Source organism: Pteropus vampyrus, unplaced genomic scaffold (genome assembly GCF_000151845.1).
Source record: "Pteropus vampyrus isolate Shadow unplaced genomic scaffold, Pvam_2.0 Scaffold74, whole genome shotgun sequence".
Lineage (NCBI taxonomy): Eukaryota > Metazoa > Chordata > Mammalia > Chiroptera > Pteropodidae > Pteropus > Pteropus vampyrus.
Genome location: NW_011888855.1, coordinates 4,658,561 through 4,677,351, shown reverse-complemented (window position 1 = coordinate 4,677,351; position 18,791 = coordinate 4,658,561). Strand labels below are relative to the sequence as shown.

The following is an 18,791-nucleotide window of genomic DNA, read 5'->3' as shown; positions in this document are numbered from 1 at the left end:
AATATTTAAGCATTTTCCAGATATTGTTCTGTTATTAATTTCTAATTTATGTTCTTGTCAGAGAATATATGCTGTATAATTTCAGTCCTTTTAAATGTTAATGTATTATGGCCTAATATGTGATCTTTCTTGGTGACTGTTTCGTGTGCTTTGGAAACAATATGTTCTATATATATCAGATCAAATTGGTTGAGAGTAGTTATCTTTATATGTGTATAAAGTTATCTTTATATGTGTAAAAAATATATGTGTATATTTTTTAAGTCATCTATATTTTTACTGACTTTCTGTCTACTTGTTCAGTTACTGAGAGTGTTGACATCTGCATCTCTATTTGTTGATCTCTTTCCTTTTCAGTTTTGTCTGTTTTTGATTTGTGTATTTTGAAGCTTTGTCTTTGGGTACGTACACATTGAAGATTGGTATATCTTTCCGACGAATTGATCTCTTTTTTTCAATACAAGATGTCCCTTTTTATATCTGGTATTAATCCTTGTTCTGAAGTCTACTTTGTCTGATATTCATAAGCCACTCCAGCTTTCAATTCATTGTTAGCATAGTTTAACATTTTCTGTTTTTTTTTTTTTTTTTAATTTATCTGCACCTTTATATTTAAAATGAGTTTCTTATAGCCAGCATATAATTGAGTCTTGCATTTTCATTTAGTCTGCCAATCTCTAGCATTTAATTTTGGAGTGTTTAATCAATTTCTTTTTAATGTAATCTTTGCTATTGTAGGGTTTAAGTGTATCATTTTACTATTTGTTTTCTATTTGTCTGATCGGTTCTTTCTTTGTTTCCTTTCATGAGATTCTTTTGGTTTTATTTTTTTTTTAATATTCTATCTCTTGTATTTAATAACTATGCTTGTTTTTAAAAAATTAAAATTAAATTGTAAAATTAAAGCTTGAGTTTATCAGAAGACTTGGAACATGACTTCATAATTCTGGCTACTACCTACTTTTTCTTTTTTGGGGTAACAGTTTTGTTGAGATATTATATACGTACCATTTAGTTCATCCATTTAAAATGTACAGTTCACTGGTTTTTAGTATATTCAGAGTCATGCAACCATCACCACAATTATTTTAGAACATTTCATCAGCTAAAAAGAAACTTTGCTAAAATGGTTTTAGCAGTCATACTTCTATATCTTCCAGCTGCCCACCCCCTCAACTCCCCAGCCCTGGGCAACCACTGATCCAAGTTATATTTCTATAGATTTGCCTATTCTGGACATTTCATGTAAATGAAATCATACAATATATGGTCTTTTGTGACTGGATCGTTCTACTTAGCATGATGTATTCAACGTTCATCTATGTTATAGCATGTATCAATACTTCATTCCTTTTTATGGCTGAATATATCTCCTTGTATGGATATATCACATTTTGTTTATTCATCAGTTGGTTAACATTTGGGTTGTTTTCAGTTTTTGGCTATTATGAAAAATGCTGCTGTAAACATCAGCATAAAAATGTTTGTGTAATTAGTTGTATGTTTTTAGTTTTCTTGGTTATATACTCAGGAGTGGAATTGCTGGGTCATGTGGTAATTCTGTGTTTAATATTTGAGGAACTGCTTGATGATTTTCCAACCTGGCTGTTCCATTTTATATACCATCTGCAGTGTATGAGAGTTCAGATTTCTCCACATCCTGGCCAATTTGTCATTATCTTTCTTTTTGATTTTAGCTATTTAGTAGTGTGAATTGGTATATCATTGTGATTTTAATATTCATTTCCCTGATGGCTAGCAATGCTGAGAATCTTTTCATGGACTTACTGGCTTTTGTATATCTTATTTGAAGATATATCTATTCAGATATTTTGCTGATTATTTTAAACTGGGTTATTTGTCTTTTTATCTTAAGTTATAGGAGTTCTTTATATATTTTAGAGTACAGTCCCTTATTCATTATATGATTTGCAAAAATATTCTCCCATTCTGTGGGTTGTCTTTTTCCTTTCTTGATGATGTTCTTTAAAGCACAAAATTTTAAAATTTTGGTGAAGTCTAATTTATCAATTTTTTAAAATTTATATTCCTGGTGTCATATCTAAGAAACCATTGCAAAATCCAAGATAACAAATTTGCAACCAGTTTTTTCCTAAGAGTTTTATAGTTTTTAATCTTAAATTTAGATCTTTGTTCTTTATTCTTGTGTAATCATCCAGATTCCTATCTGGTATCATTTTCCTTCTACCCAAAGGACTTCCTTTAACATTTCTTTTAGTGCTTGTTTGCTGGTAATGAATGCTTTTAGCTTTTGTATGTATTTCACCTTTTTTTTTTTTTTTTTTTAAAGATATTTTTACTAGATGTAGAATTTTATATTGAAGATGTTACTCTACTGTCTTTTGGCTTACATTGTTTCTGATATGCAGTTTATTGTCATTTTCATGTAATATGTCCTCATTTTTCTTCTGGTTGCTTTTAAGGTTTTTTTTGTCTTTATGACTGATTTTAAACTGTTCAATTATGATATGCCTTGGTGTGGTTCTTTTCATCTTTCTTGTGCTTGGGCATTTTTTAGCTTCTTGGAATTTTGGGTTTATAGTTTTTTTAATCACATTTGGAAATTTTTTGCTACTATTTCCTCAGAATATTTTCCTGTACTCCCTCCCTTTTTCTCTTCTTCAGGGATTTCAGTTACATATATCATGTATATTCAGCCTCTTGAAGTTGTTTCACAACTCAGTAATGTCCTGTTTATTTTTTTTTCAGTCTTTTATCATTTTATTTGGGTAGTTTCCAGTGCTATAGCTTCAGGTTCAGTAATCATTTGTTCTGCAATTTCTATTCTGTTCTTATTCCCAGTGAACATATTTTTGATCTCAGAATTATGGTTTTCATCTTTATAAATTTGATATATTTGTATATTTGTTTATTTACTAAACAAATACTTTAAATTTAGTTTTTACAGTGTTCCAGGTATTAAATTTGACAGTGTATTCTTTATGGATGACAAAACACTTTTAGTTGGAAAGTGGAGGGCAAAAGAATAATTGCAGTAGGCTCAAAGGATATTGGAGACGGTTGAACCTATAAAAGATTTTCTTTTGAGGCATGGTCTATGAAGAGGGGCAGAGAAATGTGGTGCCAAGAAGGGTATGGCGATGTTTTCAGGGGAGTATTTTTAAAAGACTGAGGATATTTTATATTTATATGCTGATTATAATGATTTAGTAAAAAGGGGAAAACATGATACGTGGGGAAGAGAGAGAGGGTAACTTTGAGAAGTCTCCACAAGAACAGTTGAGATTCAGTGCCCAAGCAGAGGATATCATCCTTAGACTAGAGCACAGTTAGGTCCTTCTTTGTTGCCGGAGGGAAAGCAGAGTGAATGGGTATAGTTGGTGGTAGATTGGTAGATTTTTAGTGCTAGTTTGGAGCATACTAAAACTTTTGGCTGTCCTTGCCTAAACTCACTGTATGTTTGGGACAGCCCCTGGCAATGTTCTGGGTGCTGCAGGTATAGCACTGAACCATTTAGATGTTGCCCCTGCCCTAAGATTGGTGTTTAAAGAAGCAGTTTGGACGATGGCTCCATAGTGTAGTGGTTAGCACGTCTTCTTTACATGCAGAAGGTCCTGGGTTTGCGCCCCAGGTGGAGCCACGGACCATACCCCAGGTGCGCCAGCCCCCCCTCCCCCAGAGTTGTGCCCCTAGTGTGTGGGAGGAGACGCCCCACCTTCAGAGATCCAGTTCTTAAGGGGAAACAGCAACATCCATGGGGCAGGGGGCAGCGGGGAGAGGGGAATTAAAGGGGGGAAGAAGTAATTAGCATATCATATGTCAATGCCTAGAATAGTTTCTGGTACATAATAGCTTTTCAATAAATATTTCTTGACCAAATTTATATATATATATACACACACACACACACACACACACACACACACACACACACACACACACACACTCAGGTAACTCTTATATTTTTGGTATTTCTGAAACACCTCAGCTACTTACTGATTATTGTTTCATTGCTGTTACGGGTCAGGGTTTGCTTTTTTATAGCTCCTCATTCTTTGAATTTTCAGTGAATGTAAGTTCTTGTGTAATATAGTTTAAAGCCTTATATGATGCTTTAATAGTTTAAAGCCTTATATGACACTTTAATAGGTACTTATTCTCCTTGTGCACTAACCACATGGACTAGGTCAAATGAGAAGACAGAGAAGGGACAAAATTTTGCTACTTAAGAGCGTTTTGAAATGGCATCCTGGAGAAGGTGACACCAACTATGGTTAGAAAGAGAAGAATATGAGTGCCAGGAGCACATTTGAAGATGGGGAACACAACAGAGAGGACTTCGCACCCATTAGCAGAAAGAGCAGTCAGCAGGTGGCTAGTGGTGGGTGGGTGAGAATCTGGGTTTACAAATGTATTTGGAGAGGTAGTTTAGTGAACCATATCATTTGCTTAAACATCCTCAATCTGTCCTATTTAAAAACAACACAACAAAAATCTCTCTATTCCATGTTATTCTCCAGCCACTCCTCTTCTTTACTATGAAACTTATTAGAGAGTTGTTTGCCATCTATAGTCTTATTGTGGTTTTGATTTGTATTTCCTTAATGATCTTTTCATGTGTTCATTGGCCATTTGTTTATCTTCCCTGGAGAAATGTATATTCAGAGCTTTTGCTCATTTATTATTGGGTTATTTGTCTTTTTATTTTTAAGAGTCCTTTATATAATGTAGATATCAGTCTCTTACCGAATACATGATATGGAAATATTTTCTTCCCATTCTGTGAATTGTCTTTTCACTTTCTTAATAGTGTCATTTGAAGCACAAGACTTAATTTTGATGGTCTTAATTTGTCTGTTTCTTTTATGTCTTGTGCTTTTGATGTTATATGTAAGAATTCTTGCCAAATCCAAGGTCATTAAGATTTGGCACTATGTTTTCTTTTAAGAGTTTTGTAATTTTAGCTCTTAAATTTAGGTCTTTGATTCATTTTGAGTTAATTTATTTTTATATTGTCTGAAGTAAGCATCCAACGTCATTCTTTTTCTTATGGCTATTTAGTTGTCTCAGCACTGTTTGTTGAAGAGTATTCTTTCCCCATTAGATTGTCTTGTCACCCTTATTGAACACCAGTTGACCATATACTTATGTTTACAATGTTTTTTTTTTTTGTTTTTTGTTTTTTTCCCAACAGCAAAACTGTATTTTAGCTTTCATACTGTTTGAATTTCTCTTTCACAGAAAATTCTGTCATTAAAGGAAGATTGCGCTTATTTTTAAGTAGGCATTTATTTAGGGATATTTGTATAATTTTAGTACTACATAATGTACCATAGACTTAATCTAGAAAAATGGACAATTTGCATGAAAGTTGAGTTTGGGATATTTGTATAATTTTAGTACTACATAATGTACCATAGACTTAATCTAGAAAAATGGACAATTTGCATGAAAGTTGAGTTTGGAAACTCATGTTTCTTTCACCGACAGTGTTACCAGAGAGTGGAGATTCTCTCCTGGTCCGTTGTCCAGGTTCTTGATATCTCAAACAAAGAATTGAGCAAGATGCCGAAATACAACAGAAACGAAAAGCTTTATTAGAAGGGAAAGTACACTTTGAGACGTGGAAGCGGGCCTGAGCAAGACAAGTGTGGCTCAAAAAGCCTGGTAACAAAGCTTTGGGGTTTTTTTTTTCCTTATTTGCTGTGGATGGTTACTTTTCGCAGAGGGGTGGACTTCCTTGATTGACAACTAAGATTGACAGGACTCAGCAATTCATCATTTGCTTTCTGCGCATGTTCGTTCTCAGAATTCAGTCTGTTAAAATGATATTAATGAACTGCTGGACTTATGCATCATGTTATGATGATAGCATAATGAGGCTCAGGTGAGTTGAAGGTCGTTGGGGTCCTCGTTGTACAGGTGCGAATGACTGGCTTAAACTGGTACCTAATTCTCTGCTTGCTTGTTTCTTTGTAGAAGTTACTTTTAGCCTAAAAATGCCTTCTGGCTTGCTTAATTGTGGGCAGATTAGGGTGGACCCCTTCTAGGATAGGATGACCTCAGTGTCTTTGCAGGCAGATCTGAAACCCCCTAACTTTCCTACCTAAACTCTTTTCTAAGAGCCATGAACCCTCTTTTTATTAGTATGGATGTTGAGGGATGGGAGGTCTCTTCTGTATCTGCTTCCTGCTGAGGAGGGTCGTCGTCCCTGCCTATTGGGGTTTCGTGGAGCTCTTTTCTTTCTGCATTAGTCAAGGCGGGGTCTTGGGTTTCCTGCTGAAGTGCCGCCTCAGTCCCTAGACAAAGAAAAGAAGATACAAACTTGTTATTTAAATCATATATCTATTAATTTCTATTATTGATTTGCCTATTAAGTGACTAAAGGAAAACAGGCTTGGTTAATATATTTTTTACAAAGAAAAAAAAGACCTTTGGCTTAAAGTCTCCTTCCCTTTCAGACTCGAAGGGCCCTGTCTAGCCTAACACCATTTCTGCTAACAGTGGGTCGATGACCCTTATTAATAGCCAGAGGGTCTGAGTCACCAGTTTCAGGGCAGTTATCGAGTAAAGAGGGAAGAAAACTAGGTTTATTAAAAAGATGAAGAACTCTGCAAAAGATGTCCCATATCATTTCCTGCTAAAAGATTAAGAATTTTACAAGTGGTGTCCCCCATCAGCAGTACATTTTGGCTTCCTTTTTACTGGTGCTCTTGAGAGAGGGAGAGTAACACAAGGGTGTTTCGATTACAAGCTTTTGTTATTCTTGGAGACTAAGCCCTGAACCGTGGTACTGACTAGCCTCATGTCTCAGGGGGGAGTTTGGTTTCCCACTTTTTCTTCTTTATATGATGTTTCCAGAACTGTCATGGCATCAGGTACATGTTGGAAGTTGCAGTATTTGCAATGCAGATGATATTATAATGATATTACAAGTAGCCAAAGGTCATGCCTTTGCCAAAGATGGTGTCTAAGCTGGAAAAGACCAGTTTTGGCTTATCTCTCCTTGCTTGGGCTAAAACGGGGAGAGATCTGAAGAAAGGAGAAATTTCTGAAGCCATATCCTGCAGGGGGAAGGTGTGTTCCCTGGATTTCTTGCCTCAGTGCTTCCTGAGTACCAGGCACTGTGCTAGTATGACAATCTCTTCAAGTTGCTAATTGTGAGATATTGGAAGCAGGAAGATGAAGGTAGTAAAATGACATGGGAATACCATGTCGGGTATTTTAGTCCATAAAAGTAGTGTATTTTGAGACTATATAAGTTGTACAGCTATTTTTCACCCTAGTATACAATTTTTAGAATTACCAGGAAAAAAAAACTTTTAAAAACATTTTAAGACCACTATCTTAAATTTAAATCATTTGTTTTTCCAGGGCTCTAAATTAGAATATGAGTACCATGGATACTGCTGAAAAGGAATGATAAAGATAGACTATTAGGTCATTTGAATTATATTAGTGTTTTTTTCCTATTATGCGTTCTTAGGAATTTAACATAATCTTTCATTGAATTAGCTAGAATTAAAGAATTTAATTTGAAGCATTTTTCACTAATGAACCTTTTTACTCAGTGTTACTATATAATTTCATCTCTTCATCTTTAGGAGTCTCAGCAGTCCAACTTTGGCCCTGGAGAACAAAGTGAGTATTTCTTTTCCTCTTGGTTTTGTAATTAATCTGTTTATTGAGCATTCGTTTTTCATGGTCAAGTCATATATTGTTGTAATAATTATTTGCATGTCTTATCCCAATTTTTATGATGATTAGTAATGGGTTGAACTTAATCTTGATCTGCTTAAAAGTGAAGAATTATAGATCATTGGAGATCAAAATTAACAATTTTTATTAAGTATCTGAACTAATAGTTCAGAGTTCATGAATTTCAATTTGATGGTTACCTCATAAACCCAAGAGCTAGTCTGTCTTTCCATCTCCTTCATGAAGATACTTGGTTCTATGATAGTAAAACTCCAGGTAAGAAGGGGTCATTGTAGCTTACAGTAGCTGTACTCTTCCTATTTCTATATTTATTTATTATTCCTGGGTCTTTTGGTCTGGGAACGAAGTCTTCTGCAAAACCCCCTTCTACCTCTCCTCTCTTGACCTCCCAGAAGAACTGAAAGGAAAGACAGTGGTAAGGGCAGGGATTGTAGCAAATGTCCAGGCTCACTGTATAGCGCTGTAACAACAAATGTTCTTTTTGTCAAGAGCAGTAATTTCTTAAATAGATAAATTTACACGGTTAATAAGCTGTTTTGAGAGATAAAAATGTGGAACTCTTTGATCCTTAGCTTGTTTTCTTTAATGATCCTAAAGATGAAATGAGAATATTCTTTTTAATATTAACAAACTGTATCCATCCATTTCTTACTTATGCCTTAAAGCTGTAGTTAAAGGAAAAAGGGACCCGACATTGTGAACATACAGAAAATAGCTAGCTACATGCCAAAGCGTTTATATTTTCTCTCTCAAAATCTTTTGAGACTGTCATCCTTACTTCTGCCCCCTTCTCCCATTCTCTCTCCCCAAAGCTATTGACAAATGGTATCATAAGCTGCACCTACCTTTTATTACTTGTTTTTCAGTTAATTTATTTTAAAGCTATTTCTGTATTAGCGTGAAGCTCTAGCTCATTCTTTTTAACAGTAAAATAATGTTATATTATATGAAAATACCATAATTTATTTAACTAGTCTCCTCTTGATGGACATTTGTTTCCAGATTTTGCTATTACAAACCATACTATAATAAATGTGTGTATTTATGTTTATATATTCCTCCAGATATACCTATAAGGTAAATTCCTTTTGTTATCATTGCTGAGTGGGTAGATATGTTCATTTAACAGTATCGATAAGATAATATTACCAGACGACCCTCTAAAAAGATTGTGTGAGATTATAGTTGTACCAACAGCATATGAACATGCCTACTTCTGCCAATATCTTACATTATCAAACTTTATTGTGTTACCAATTCGATGGATGAAGAATTATATCTCATTGTTTTGACTTACATTTCCTTGAGGGTATATCAATAGATGTTTTACAATCCAAATAACCCTATTTCAGTTGCTGATTTCTGCACTTTTTGTTCTAGAAAGATACAATCCTTCTTCTAAAACTTCAAATGGGCATCAGTCTAAATCGTAAGTTTATTTCTTAATAAGCTTAATGTTTGGGTTTTTTTGCTGAAAAAAAACAAACATTTGCTGAAAGTCTATCTGTAGTGTCTGGATATTTAGAACAACACTTAGAAATATGTACTTAATCTTTTAAGGCATGGTAGGTAAAATTTACTGTAAAGGGCCAGATAGTGAAATATTTTAGGTTTTAGAGACCAGATGGTCTCTGTTCCAACTACTCAGTTCTGCCATTGTAGCCTAAAAGTGGCCTTAGACTGTGGGTATCTGTGGCCATAGTCTGGTGTGTTCTATAAAACTTTCTGTACGGAATATGTGGTAGTCTGAATTTGGCTTGTGGGCCATAGTTTGCCTACTTCTGCTCTGAGTTGATAATTTTTTCCATCTCTCAGAGGGGGTGTGTGTGTGTGTGTGTGTGTGTGTGTGTGTGTGTGTTGATAGTTTTTAATAAAGACGACATAAAAAAAGACATCATTCTTCTTAGTAAGCTCTCCATTTAACTACTAAATGTGGAATATTAAAGCAACATAGTTTGTGCTGTCTTTAAGTTTTCTTACTTTTATTTCATAGGTAGAACATGGAGTATACATCAAAATGTAATAGGGTAGTATATTAGATGATAATAAATTCCAGATTAAAGAATGAACTCCTCAGTTCCTGAGACCACAAGTCATTTTAGTGAATAAACCAAAGTTCTAAAAAATCCGTGGCCACAGTGGTGGCTGTATGCCATAACTACAATCTATACTAATAACTTCAACCTCTTCAGATGACAGTAGGGCAACCTGATTGAGAATGAAAATATATGAATGCAAGAAGTCTCCTTTCACTGCTGAAGAATTCAGATTATATTCCTATTTATCATTTATTCATATGCAAAGAACTGATTCGAGCCTATGGATATGTGCATATCACTTGCTGCTGAAGGAACAAAAGCAGGCAGGACCTTGAGCAATCTGGTAAAAGCTTTGACATAATTCACATGTGTAAACAGTTTCACTGAGTTGCCATTATTAAACAAGAGCTGAGAGAATTCAGAGTAATAAGTACATTTGCTTACAGGAGATCAGTCATAGAGATGCACTAAGGCCTTGTCCAAAACAAAGCTCTTTTTTTCTGTCGCATTTAATTGGGCCACCTTGAAACATTTTTTATAATTCTGTAATCATCTGGTACTTTGTTTCTAGGTGATCTTGTATGTGATACTCTTAATTTGGGGTCAGACTTAGAAATTCGTGTTAAGCTTTGAGAGAGAATTATAAGTAGTAATTGGAGTGAGTCAAGGAAGATTTCCATCCCACTGACTAGAGATGGTCATGAAATTTTCAGAAGAAAGGTAATGGAACAGCTGGTAATGAGAAATGAAATTTCTAGTTGTAGTTCTTTGTATTAGTTTTTCCTCTCCTGTAAAAAGGTGCAAGGAGTGTGTTTTGGTTTGTTACCAAGATTTTAATTTTAATTCTGATTTTATGGCCTTAAGGAAAATTTGTCTTTATTAGCTTATAGTATTTTGTTTTTTAAATTGATTTCAATTTTGATCAAGGAAGATTCGGAACCTGAAATTTATTTTTAATTTATACACGGTCATTTCTGTTGTATAGCCAAGTGTCTTAGAACTGTTACTTCCATGGAAGGCACTCAACTTTCGTAGCAAGGCATTAAGGAACTAGAACTTTGACTTTGTGTTCTGGTTTTCACAATTACCTAGTTGTACAGATCTCTTCATGGAACCTTGGGGACAGTGAAAGAGAATTGCTGATCCTTTCATTTTATCTTCTTTTTAGGAGTTAATATCTCTCTAGTGGACTGTTGGGTATGAGTATGATAATTTGTTTGAATAATGAATGAGTATGTATGTCTGCAATTAGGGAAGAAGTAGAGATTAACAGAAGTGAGTGTAAGAGTTTCTAAAAGGTGGCTTTTGTTTAATTAGAAAAGAAAAATAAATATTATCCTTATGGAAATGTTGAAATTTCTCAACTTTTAAATTCCTTATTTCTCAATTTTTACTCTGGATGTGAACCAAACCAGACAGAGTAAGACTTACTGCTTCTTTTTGAAAATTTGTTTTTCAAATTGACTCTTTGGCTACCACAGTGATTATTTTTAGAATTCTTAGTAGATATTTAATACTCTGGTATGCTATGATAAACTGTTCTAGAAATAATACTCTTTTCTGCCTCTTCCCTCTAGTATGTTAAAAGATGACTTAAAACTAAGCAGCAGTGAAGACAGTGATGGGGAACAGGTGTGTCTGCTACTACATTTGCCAGTTTCATACATATTTGTTTTCATTGTTTTTTTTAATAAGAATTATAAATGAATAATACACTTATTATCTGGTTATTTAAAAGAAGTTCCTTCCTGCTTTCCAACCCTGGAATGTTGTTGTTCTCTGCTCTGTCTTTAAACCACCATTTTCTTCTTTCTTTTAAAAAATTGGCTTTTCCTTAATACTTATTATGGATCAGAACATATTCATGAAGCATGAAATTGTTGACAAGAAGAATTATTAACAAAACTTCCCATCTTATCCTGGCATTCAGTTATTCTTTAGGTTAAAACAGTGTGTTGTAAGTGTTAAGTAAACATTGACATACACGTTAGAGAAAACAGTTTTTCTGTTAAGAGTTCAGATATTCACATCAAGCAGGTAGAGTACTATTCATTCATGGATTTCTTCTCATGTTTTAATTTCAGGATTGTGATAAGACAATGCCAAGGAGTACACCAGGAAGGTAGGCATCCTTTTATTTTCTTATTTTATCTGGAGGGGTGGGTTCAGCCTGATAACATTGTAGTGATATAATAAATGGCCTTATAAGTATTATTGATTGTGATGGTGGTTGTATTGCCCTGTAAATTAACTAAAAATCATTGAATTTTGTACACTTAAAATGGATGAATCTTACTTTTAAAAAAATAAATACTGAGAGCAGATGAGAAACTCTTTAAGGAGGTATTTATAGTGAATTTCTGGTTCATAGAACTGTAATAGCTTAACACATAGTAAACATTTTAAAGGAAGTTGGTTGTCAGAATTGGATGTTTTCCTTTTGTCATTGTAAGATAAGCAACTTTTGGTGGTGTGTGTGTTTTTATCTCTTTTAGTAACTCTGAACCTTCACATCACAACAGTGAAGGGGCAGATAACTCCCGTGATGACTCCAGCAGCCACAGTGGGTCTGAAAGCAGTTCTGGATCTGACTCAGAGAGTGAAAGTAGTTCCAGTGACAGCGAGGCAAATGAGCCGTCCCAGAGTGCATCTCCTGAGGTGAGAGGGAGGCGGAGGCATTTTCCATAGGCCCTCTCAGGACCCCTGAGATGGCCAGATGGCCCGATTCAAATATAAAAGATTACATATTCTGACAAAAAGAAATTGAATTATCTGTCTTAGAGGAAACCTAGATATTTCAGTTTCCTTGTGATTTGAACAAACAGTTCAAACAGTAGTTATTGTGGATTAAAAAGTGTCCTATATGACATAACTTTACTATAGGTTGATAATATGTGATTAAAAATCTCTGTTGGTACCTACATTGTTTGTTTACTTTTTGGAATTAAATGTGGTTTCTTAAAATTTTGCCTTGAAGATAGAGTCCTGACAGTAGTATTTAATGTTTAAAGGTTATCTGTAACATTAAGCTTAACTTCTCCTTCAAGTGATTAGACCTAATAGTCAGTATTCAGCCTTTGCTTTGGTCCAGTCAGAAGTATGAAAAACAAATGTATTTGTGGTATTGGGCATTGTGTTATCCCTCCTCCTGTAAAGGAGGGACTAAGCTTCAATACTGAAAAAAGCATACTTATTTTTCTCTTTCAGCCTGAACCACCACCAACAAACAAATGGCAACTTGATAATTGGTTGAATAAAGTGAACCCACATAAAGTGTCACCAGCTTCTTCTGTGGACAGTAACATCCCATCATCTCAAGGCTATAAAAAGGAAGGCCGAGAACAGGGCACTGGGAATAGCTACACTGATCCAAGTGGACCTAAAGAAACGAGTTCCGCTACTCCTGGACGAGACTCCAAAACTGTCCAAAAGGGATCTGAAAGTGGGCGTGGGAGGCAGAAGTCTCCTGCGCAGAGCGACAGCACAACACAAAGGAGAACTGTAGGCAAAAAACAACCCAAAAAGGCTGAGAAGGCAGCTGCTGAAGAGCCCCGTGGAGGCTTGAAGATAGAAAGTGAAACCCCTGTAGACATGGCTACCAGCATGCCCTCCAGCAGACACAAGGCAGCCACCAAAGGCTCAAGGAAACCCAACATAAAAAAGGAGTCAAAATCTTCCCCTCGACCTTCAGCAGAGAAAAAGAAATACAAGTCAACCAGTAAATCTTCTCAGAAATCGAGGGAAATCATAGAAACAGATACCTCATCCTCAGATTCAGATGAAAGCGAGAGCCTTCCTCCTTCCTCACAAACTCCTAAGTACCCTGAGAGTAATAGGACTCCTGTTAAGCCCTCCTCAGTGGAGGAAGAAGATAGCTTTTTTCGTCAACGAATGTTCTCTCCTATGGAAGAGAAGGAACTTCTTTCACCCCTTAGTGAGCCTGATGACAGGTATCCACTTATTGTGAAGATTGACCTGAATCTCTTGACTAGAATACCAGGAAAGCCTTACAAAGAAACAGAGCCACCCAAGGGGGAAAAGAAAAATGTGCCAGAAAAGCACACAAGAGAGGCTCAGAAACAAGCCTCAGAAAAAGTTTCCAACAAAGGCAAGAGGAAACATAAGGTTTGTAAAGGGTTTTATTGAAATGCAATGGAAATCTGAGCCAAAAAATAACGAGTTGAGTTGTGGCTATGAGGGAAAATAGAGGGTGAGCCCAAGGCCCAGTTGAAGCTGCAGACAGAAGAGTCTCCTGAGGCCCCCAGTGCCTCCACCTGTCTTTCAGTCCAGCAGGTAGTTTCTAGTAGCCAGGTCAGAAAGGAGCCGGGGCTTCCTCCCCGAGTGCACACTGGCCAGTGTAGAGGTGGGAGTCAGGCAGAGGTTGCACACTGTTGTGCACTGCATGCTTCACCTTTGGTTTGAAATATCTTTGGTTGGGTTGCATACTCTCCAGGTTATCACAGTCTCTAACATTTCTCTGTTACACTCAGACCAGATCACACTTTTAAAATTACTAATTCTAGCTAAAAAATTGACTCACCAGTTTTGACACATCCTTAAGAATTTCACCAATCCAGTGCACATATCCATGCCCCAGCTTTTTTCTGTTTTGAACACACATATCTGCAAGCTCAGAACTAAAAAACATCTGCTGGCACACTGCCAGTTCTTATCCCTAAATACCTCCAAGATAATTTGGATTTGGAGACCAAGCTCAGTGCATATATTTAAGGTCAGCTTTTTTTAGGTCCACGTAATATGAAAACACAGATGTCTATGATTGTAGGATAACGGACATAATGAAAAGAGCTGAATAACATATATTTAAATAGAGTGTAACAGCTTGATTTATTCAGCTCTAGTGAGGAATTTTTAGAGAAAAGTACATTTTTAATCATCTGTTTTGAAGAATGGTGTAATTTCCTGATACATGTATGAGAGTATGATTGTAAAGACTGGAAGCATGAGCAGGTGGCCAGAGAGGCACCAGAATGGCTGTACCAGGTAGTGTCAGAACAAAACCCCAATCTTAGTTGACCTGGAGAATTTCACACAGGAGGATAGAAAGACTAACATTTTCCTAAAATGAAGTGAGCCAGGGGTTTTCTTTTTTTGTTCTCCTTCCATAAAACCACAGTTTTATGTGCAGGTGATGATATATATTTGGCAAAGTAGAATAATACTTGTCTCTTTTTTTTTTTTTAGTATCTTCAGAAGTTGAAGATATTTTAAAATTTGAATCTTAGTTGACCTGGAGAATTTCACACAGGAGGATAGAAAGACTAACATTTTCCTAAAATGAAGTGAGCCAGGGGTTTTCTTTTTTTGTTCCCCTTCCATAAAACCACAGTATTATGTGCAGGTGATGATATATATTTGGCAAAGTAGAATAATACTCGTCTCTTTTTTTTTTTTTTAGTATCTTCAGAAGTTGAAGATATTTTAAAATTTGAATTTCTAGAAAACTGGAGTTTACTACTGTCAATGCTATAGATAATGAGTTTTAGTCAAATAAAGCATCCCTATACTACATCCCTAATGTAAGCTATTTAGGGCTGCTGGTCCCTAAAGCCCACAGCCTCAGATTGCCAGATGTGGTTATGGGCCTTAATTCATAGAATTGCATGAAATAGAACATGTATGTGACATGCTTTACCCTTTAGAAAACTAACATGTTTCTTACAGAATAAAAAAATGGGTCCTTTTGTGCTTAACAAGTATAACATGTTGTTTATGAGATTTTAAAATGTTTATAATGTAGAAAGTCCTTTTTACAATACATATAACTTGTAATTAAGAAATTCCCTTCCTCTAAAAGAAATGCCCCCGTACCTCCTCTCCTCCCTTATATCTCTCTGGTATATAGTCCTCCCAAGTATTTACAACAATACTTGTGAGTCAAATTTAGATTCTATGAAATGTGTAACACCAGGAAACTTGGTGGTGACTTTTGAGATTCTTGGCTTCAGTAAAATTAAATGTCGGGGAATTTCTAAAGATAAAGCAGGTAGTATGGAGAGGAGACCCAGCCAAGAGTAATGAAGGATGTAGGTTAATTTTTCTCATGTTTCATGTGTTCATCTTTAATCATTTTGTGTAAAGGAACAGATTCTTTTGTTACGGCAAAACGTACATAATTTTGTGCCCTGATATTTGAAGCAGATATCAAAGAGTGAAACTTAGATTCACCCAGGAAAGTAGCATTGGCAATTATAGATGGGCTCATAGCTTGTGTCGCAGCAAAAAAAAGTTTTTAAAAACCTATTAGGCTTGGGTATAACCAAAAAGGTGGATAGTAACAAGTGTTGATGAGATGTGGAGGAATTGGAATTTTCATACAGTGCTGGTGGGAATGTAAAATGATATAGCAGCTTTGGAACCCAGTTTGGTTGTTCTTCAAAAATTTAAACATAGTGTTACCTTATTATGTCCCTGCCAGTCCAGTCTTGGGTATATACCCCAAAGAAATAAAAACGTGTCTGCGCAAAAACTCATATTCAGATGTTCTTAGCAGTATTGTTCATATTGGCTAAAAAGTGGAGATAACCCACATGGCCATCAACCGATGAGTGGATAAATAAAATGTGGTATAGCCATATAGTGGAATATATTTAGCCATAAAAAGGAACGAAGTAATGATGCATGCTACAACATGGACGAACCTTAAAAATATTTTGCTGAATGAAGGGAGCTAGGCACAAAAGGTCATTTATATTATATGATTCCACATATATTGAAAGGTCTAGAATAGGCAAATCCATAAAGACAAAATGTATGGATTACTGATTGCTAGCATCTGGGGTAAGGTGACTGCTAATGAGTACAAGGGTGTCTTTTGAGATGATAAAAATGTTGTACAATTGGTTGTGGTAGTGGTTGTATAGCTCTGTGAATATATTAAACACTGAATTGTGTTCTTTTAAAGAGTCAATTTTATTGTTATGTGAATTTATATTTTAATTAAAATTTTATTCTCCCTCAGAATCGTTAGTCTGAAAAGATGTCATTTGAAGACTAGAAATTTGTTTCAATATTTGGCCTCTGTTAATCTAAAATAAGAGACCTCTTCTGAGCCTTAAAACTTAATTTACTGAACATTTTTAAATGGATTCTTTTACTTCACATGTATCTTTCTGAAGTTTATCAGGGATAAACTGTTTGGGGGTGATGTGTTGGAAACAAGTTAGATGAATAAAGTTCAAACCTAGCAGCTTCTTTTTCTGTTTTTCATCCAGAATGAAGATGATAACCGAACCAATGAGAGCAAGAAACCCAAAATGGAGGACAAGAATTCAGCAGGCCACAAGCCACCCAGCAACAGAGAGTACGTCCCCAAACGTATTACAGGCGTATTACCGCGTTATTTCTTATTGGGTACTTTCTAAGGTGCTTAGAATGCTCCTTTTAGCAGGTATATGTCAAATAAATGTATACACATTCATATACCAAATAGTGGGAGCTTTTGCTATAGTTACTAGGGATAGAAAGCATTGACGATTCAGGCACTTCTTCCTCTGCTTTTTTAGTGGAGTAGGGGTGAAAATAGGATAAGAATTAAAGTAAGGCTTTACTACTATCTGGCTAGATGACAAACTTATCTGTAACTTGCAAGACGCTAATTGCTAATTTATGAGCATTAACATCTTCATTTACCATTCACCTTGTTCATTTATTCAACCAGTATTTATTGAATACTTGTGTGGCAAGCCAAGGTTTAGGCACTGGATATACAACCATGGTGGGGAGGGGAGAGAAACAAGACTCCTGCTCTCATGAAATTTACAGTTTTGTTTTGCAGAAATCATGTGTCCTAGTAATCAGATAGGGAAAAAACAAATTTGTCTTGAAAGCAGGCAAAGAGAAATGAGAAAAACCCGTCACCCCTATATGACTGTGTGGAGAAATGAGGGCATTTGCTTGGTTTGGCAGGTCATCTAAGCAGAGTGCAGCAAAGGAAAAGGATCTACTGCCTTCTCCTGCTGGGCCTGCTCCGGCAAAAGACCCAAAAACGGAGCATGGCTCTCGGAAGAGGACTATTAGTCAGTCTTCTTCCTTAAAGTCAAGTAGTAACAGCAACAAGGAGAATAGTGGCAGCAGTAAAAACAGTTCCTCCACTTCCAAGCAGAAGAAAACTGAAGGGAAGACTTCCAGTAGCTCTAAGGAGGTCAAGGTAAGACATTTGAGCCTGAGTCTTTTGAAAATCGATCTCGTTGCCATGTGACTTATCCAAGGTGACACTGTGCTTTGAAAGTTTTATAAACATCTCATTAAATTTATAGGCCTGTGTATTTTACTCACAAAATGTCATGATCTTGATAATAAACTTATGCAGTGATCTGAGACCATGAAAGCAGCAAGTCAGGTGGCCAAGTGTATAGTAATTAAGATAGAAACCCATAATCAGATAAGTTGGTTATGGAAAAATAGTTGATAATGATCTAGTTATAAATAACCCCAGTTGCTTGTCTATGGTTTGAAATTGGCTTCAGATTTTTTAGAATTGGATTTTGCAAGCAAGTTATATTATGTAAAGTGACAAAGCAACCATTTGGCTTTGATTCATGAAGAAAATTCTTTAGCTGAGCTTACTCTAGAATTATTCCTATAGCATGATCATAATGTATGGGAATATTCTTATACTGTTTTAATGTTTGTGGATGGGGAATTGGATCAAAGAAGCTTTTTCAGGGCTGTACTCTCACCCTCAATTTGTTTACAAGGTTATTTGCATTGCTTTCTAAACTGTTTTAATCAGGAGCAAACTCCTTGACAAAATTAAGAAAATACCTAGATTTTAAAGAATCACTGGATTATTATTTGTAACTCACTGGATTATTATTTGTAACTTAAGTAAGCAAAGGTTAGAGAGTTGAAAAACTAGACTGTTAAAGGCAGTTGGTTGTGCTTATTAAATGTGGTAATGAAATCTTTCAAATTGAGGTTATTTTAATTGTAAACAGCATCTCAAATTGAGATATGCAGAAAGTTTTTTCTCCAACTGGGCACCCTTCTGTAGTAGTTTAGAGTGAGTCCTGGTGTCCCTAAGGGACA

At 35.6% G+C, this 18,791-nt stretch overlaps 1 protein-coding gene across 3 annotated transcripts in view; it reads left to right on the top strand.

The window, feature by feature from the left end:
• AFF4 (AF4/FMR2 family member 4) overlaps positions 1 to 18,791 on the top strand; it is a 72,656-nt gene that overhangs the window by 36,160 nt on the left and 17,705 nt on the right. For 2 of the 3 annotated variants that reach the window (XM_011362298.2, XM_011362299.2), the window contains 8 exons: positions 7,587 to 7,623; positions 9,082 to 9,130; positions 11,318 to 11,372; positions 11,825 to 11,862; positions 12,236 to 12,398; positions 12,948 to 13,865; positions 16,976 to 17,064; positions 17,670 to 17,910. In XM_011362298.2, the coding sequence (XP_011360600.1) occupies positions 7,587 to 7,623; positions 9,082 to 9,130; positions 11,318 to 11,372; positions 11,825 to 11,862; positions 12,236 to 12,398; positions 12,948 to 13,865; positions 16,976 to 17,064; positions 17,670 to 17,910 (1,590 nt within the window). The remainder of the gene's footprint in view (positions 1 to 7,586; positions 7,624 to 9,081; positions 9,131 to 11,317; positions 11,373 to 11,824; positions 11,863 to 12,235; positions 12,399 to 12,947; positions 13,866 to 16,975; positions 17,065 to 17,669; positions 17,911 to 18,791) is intronic. The other variant, XM_011362300.2, reaches the window with a different exon arrangement.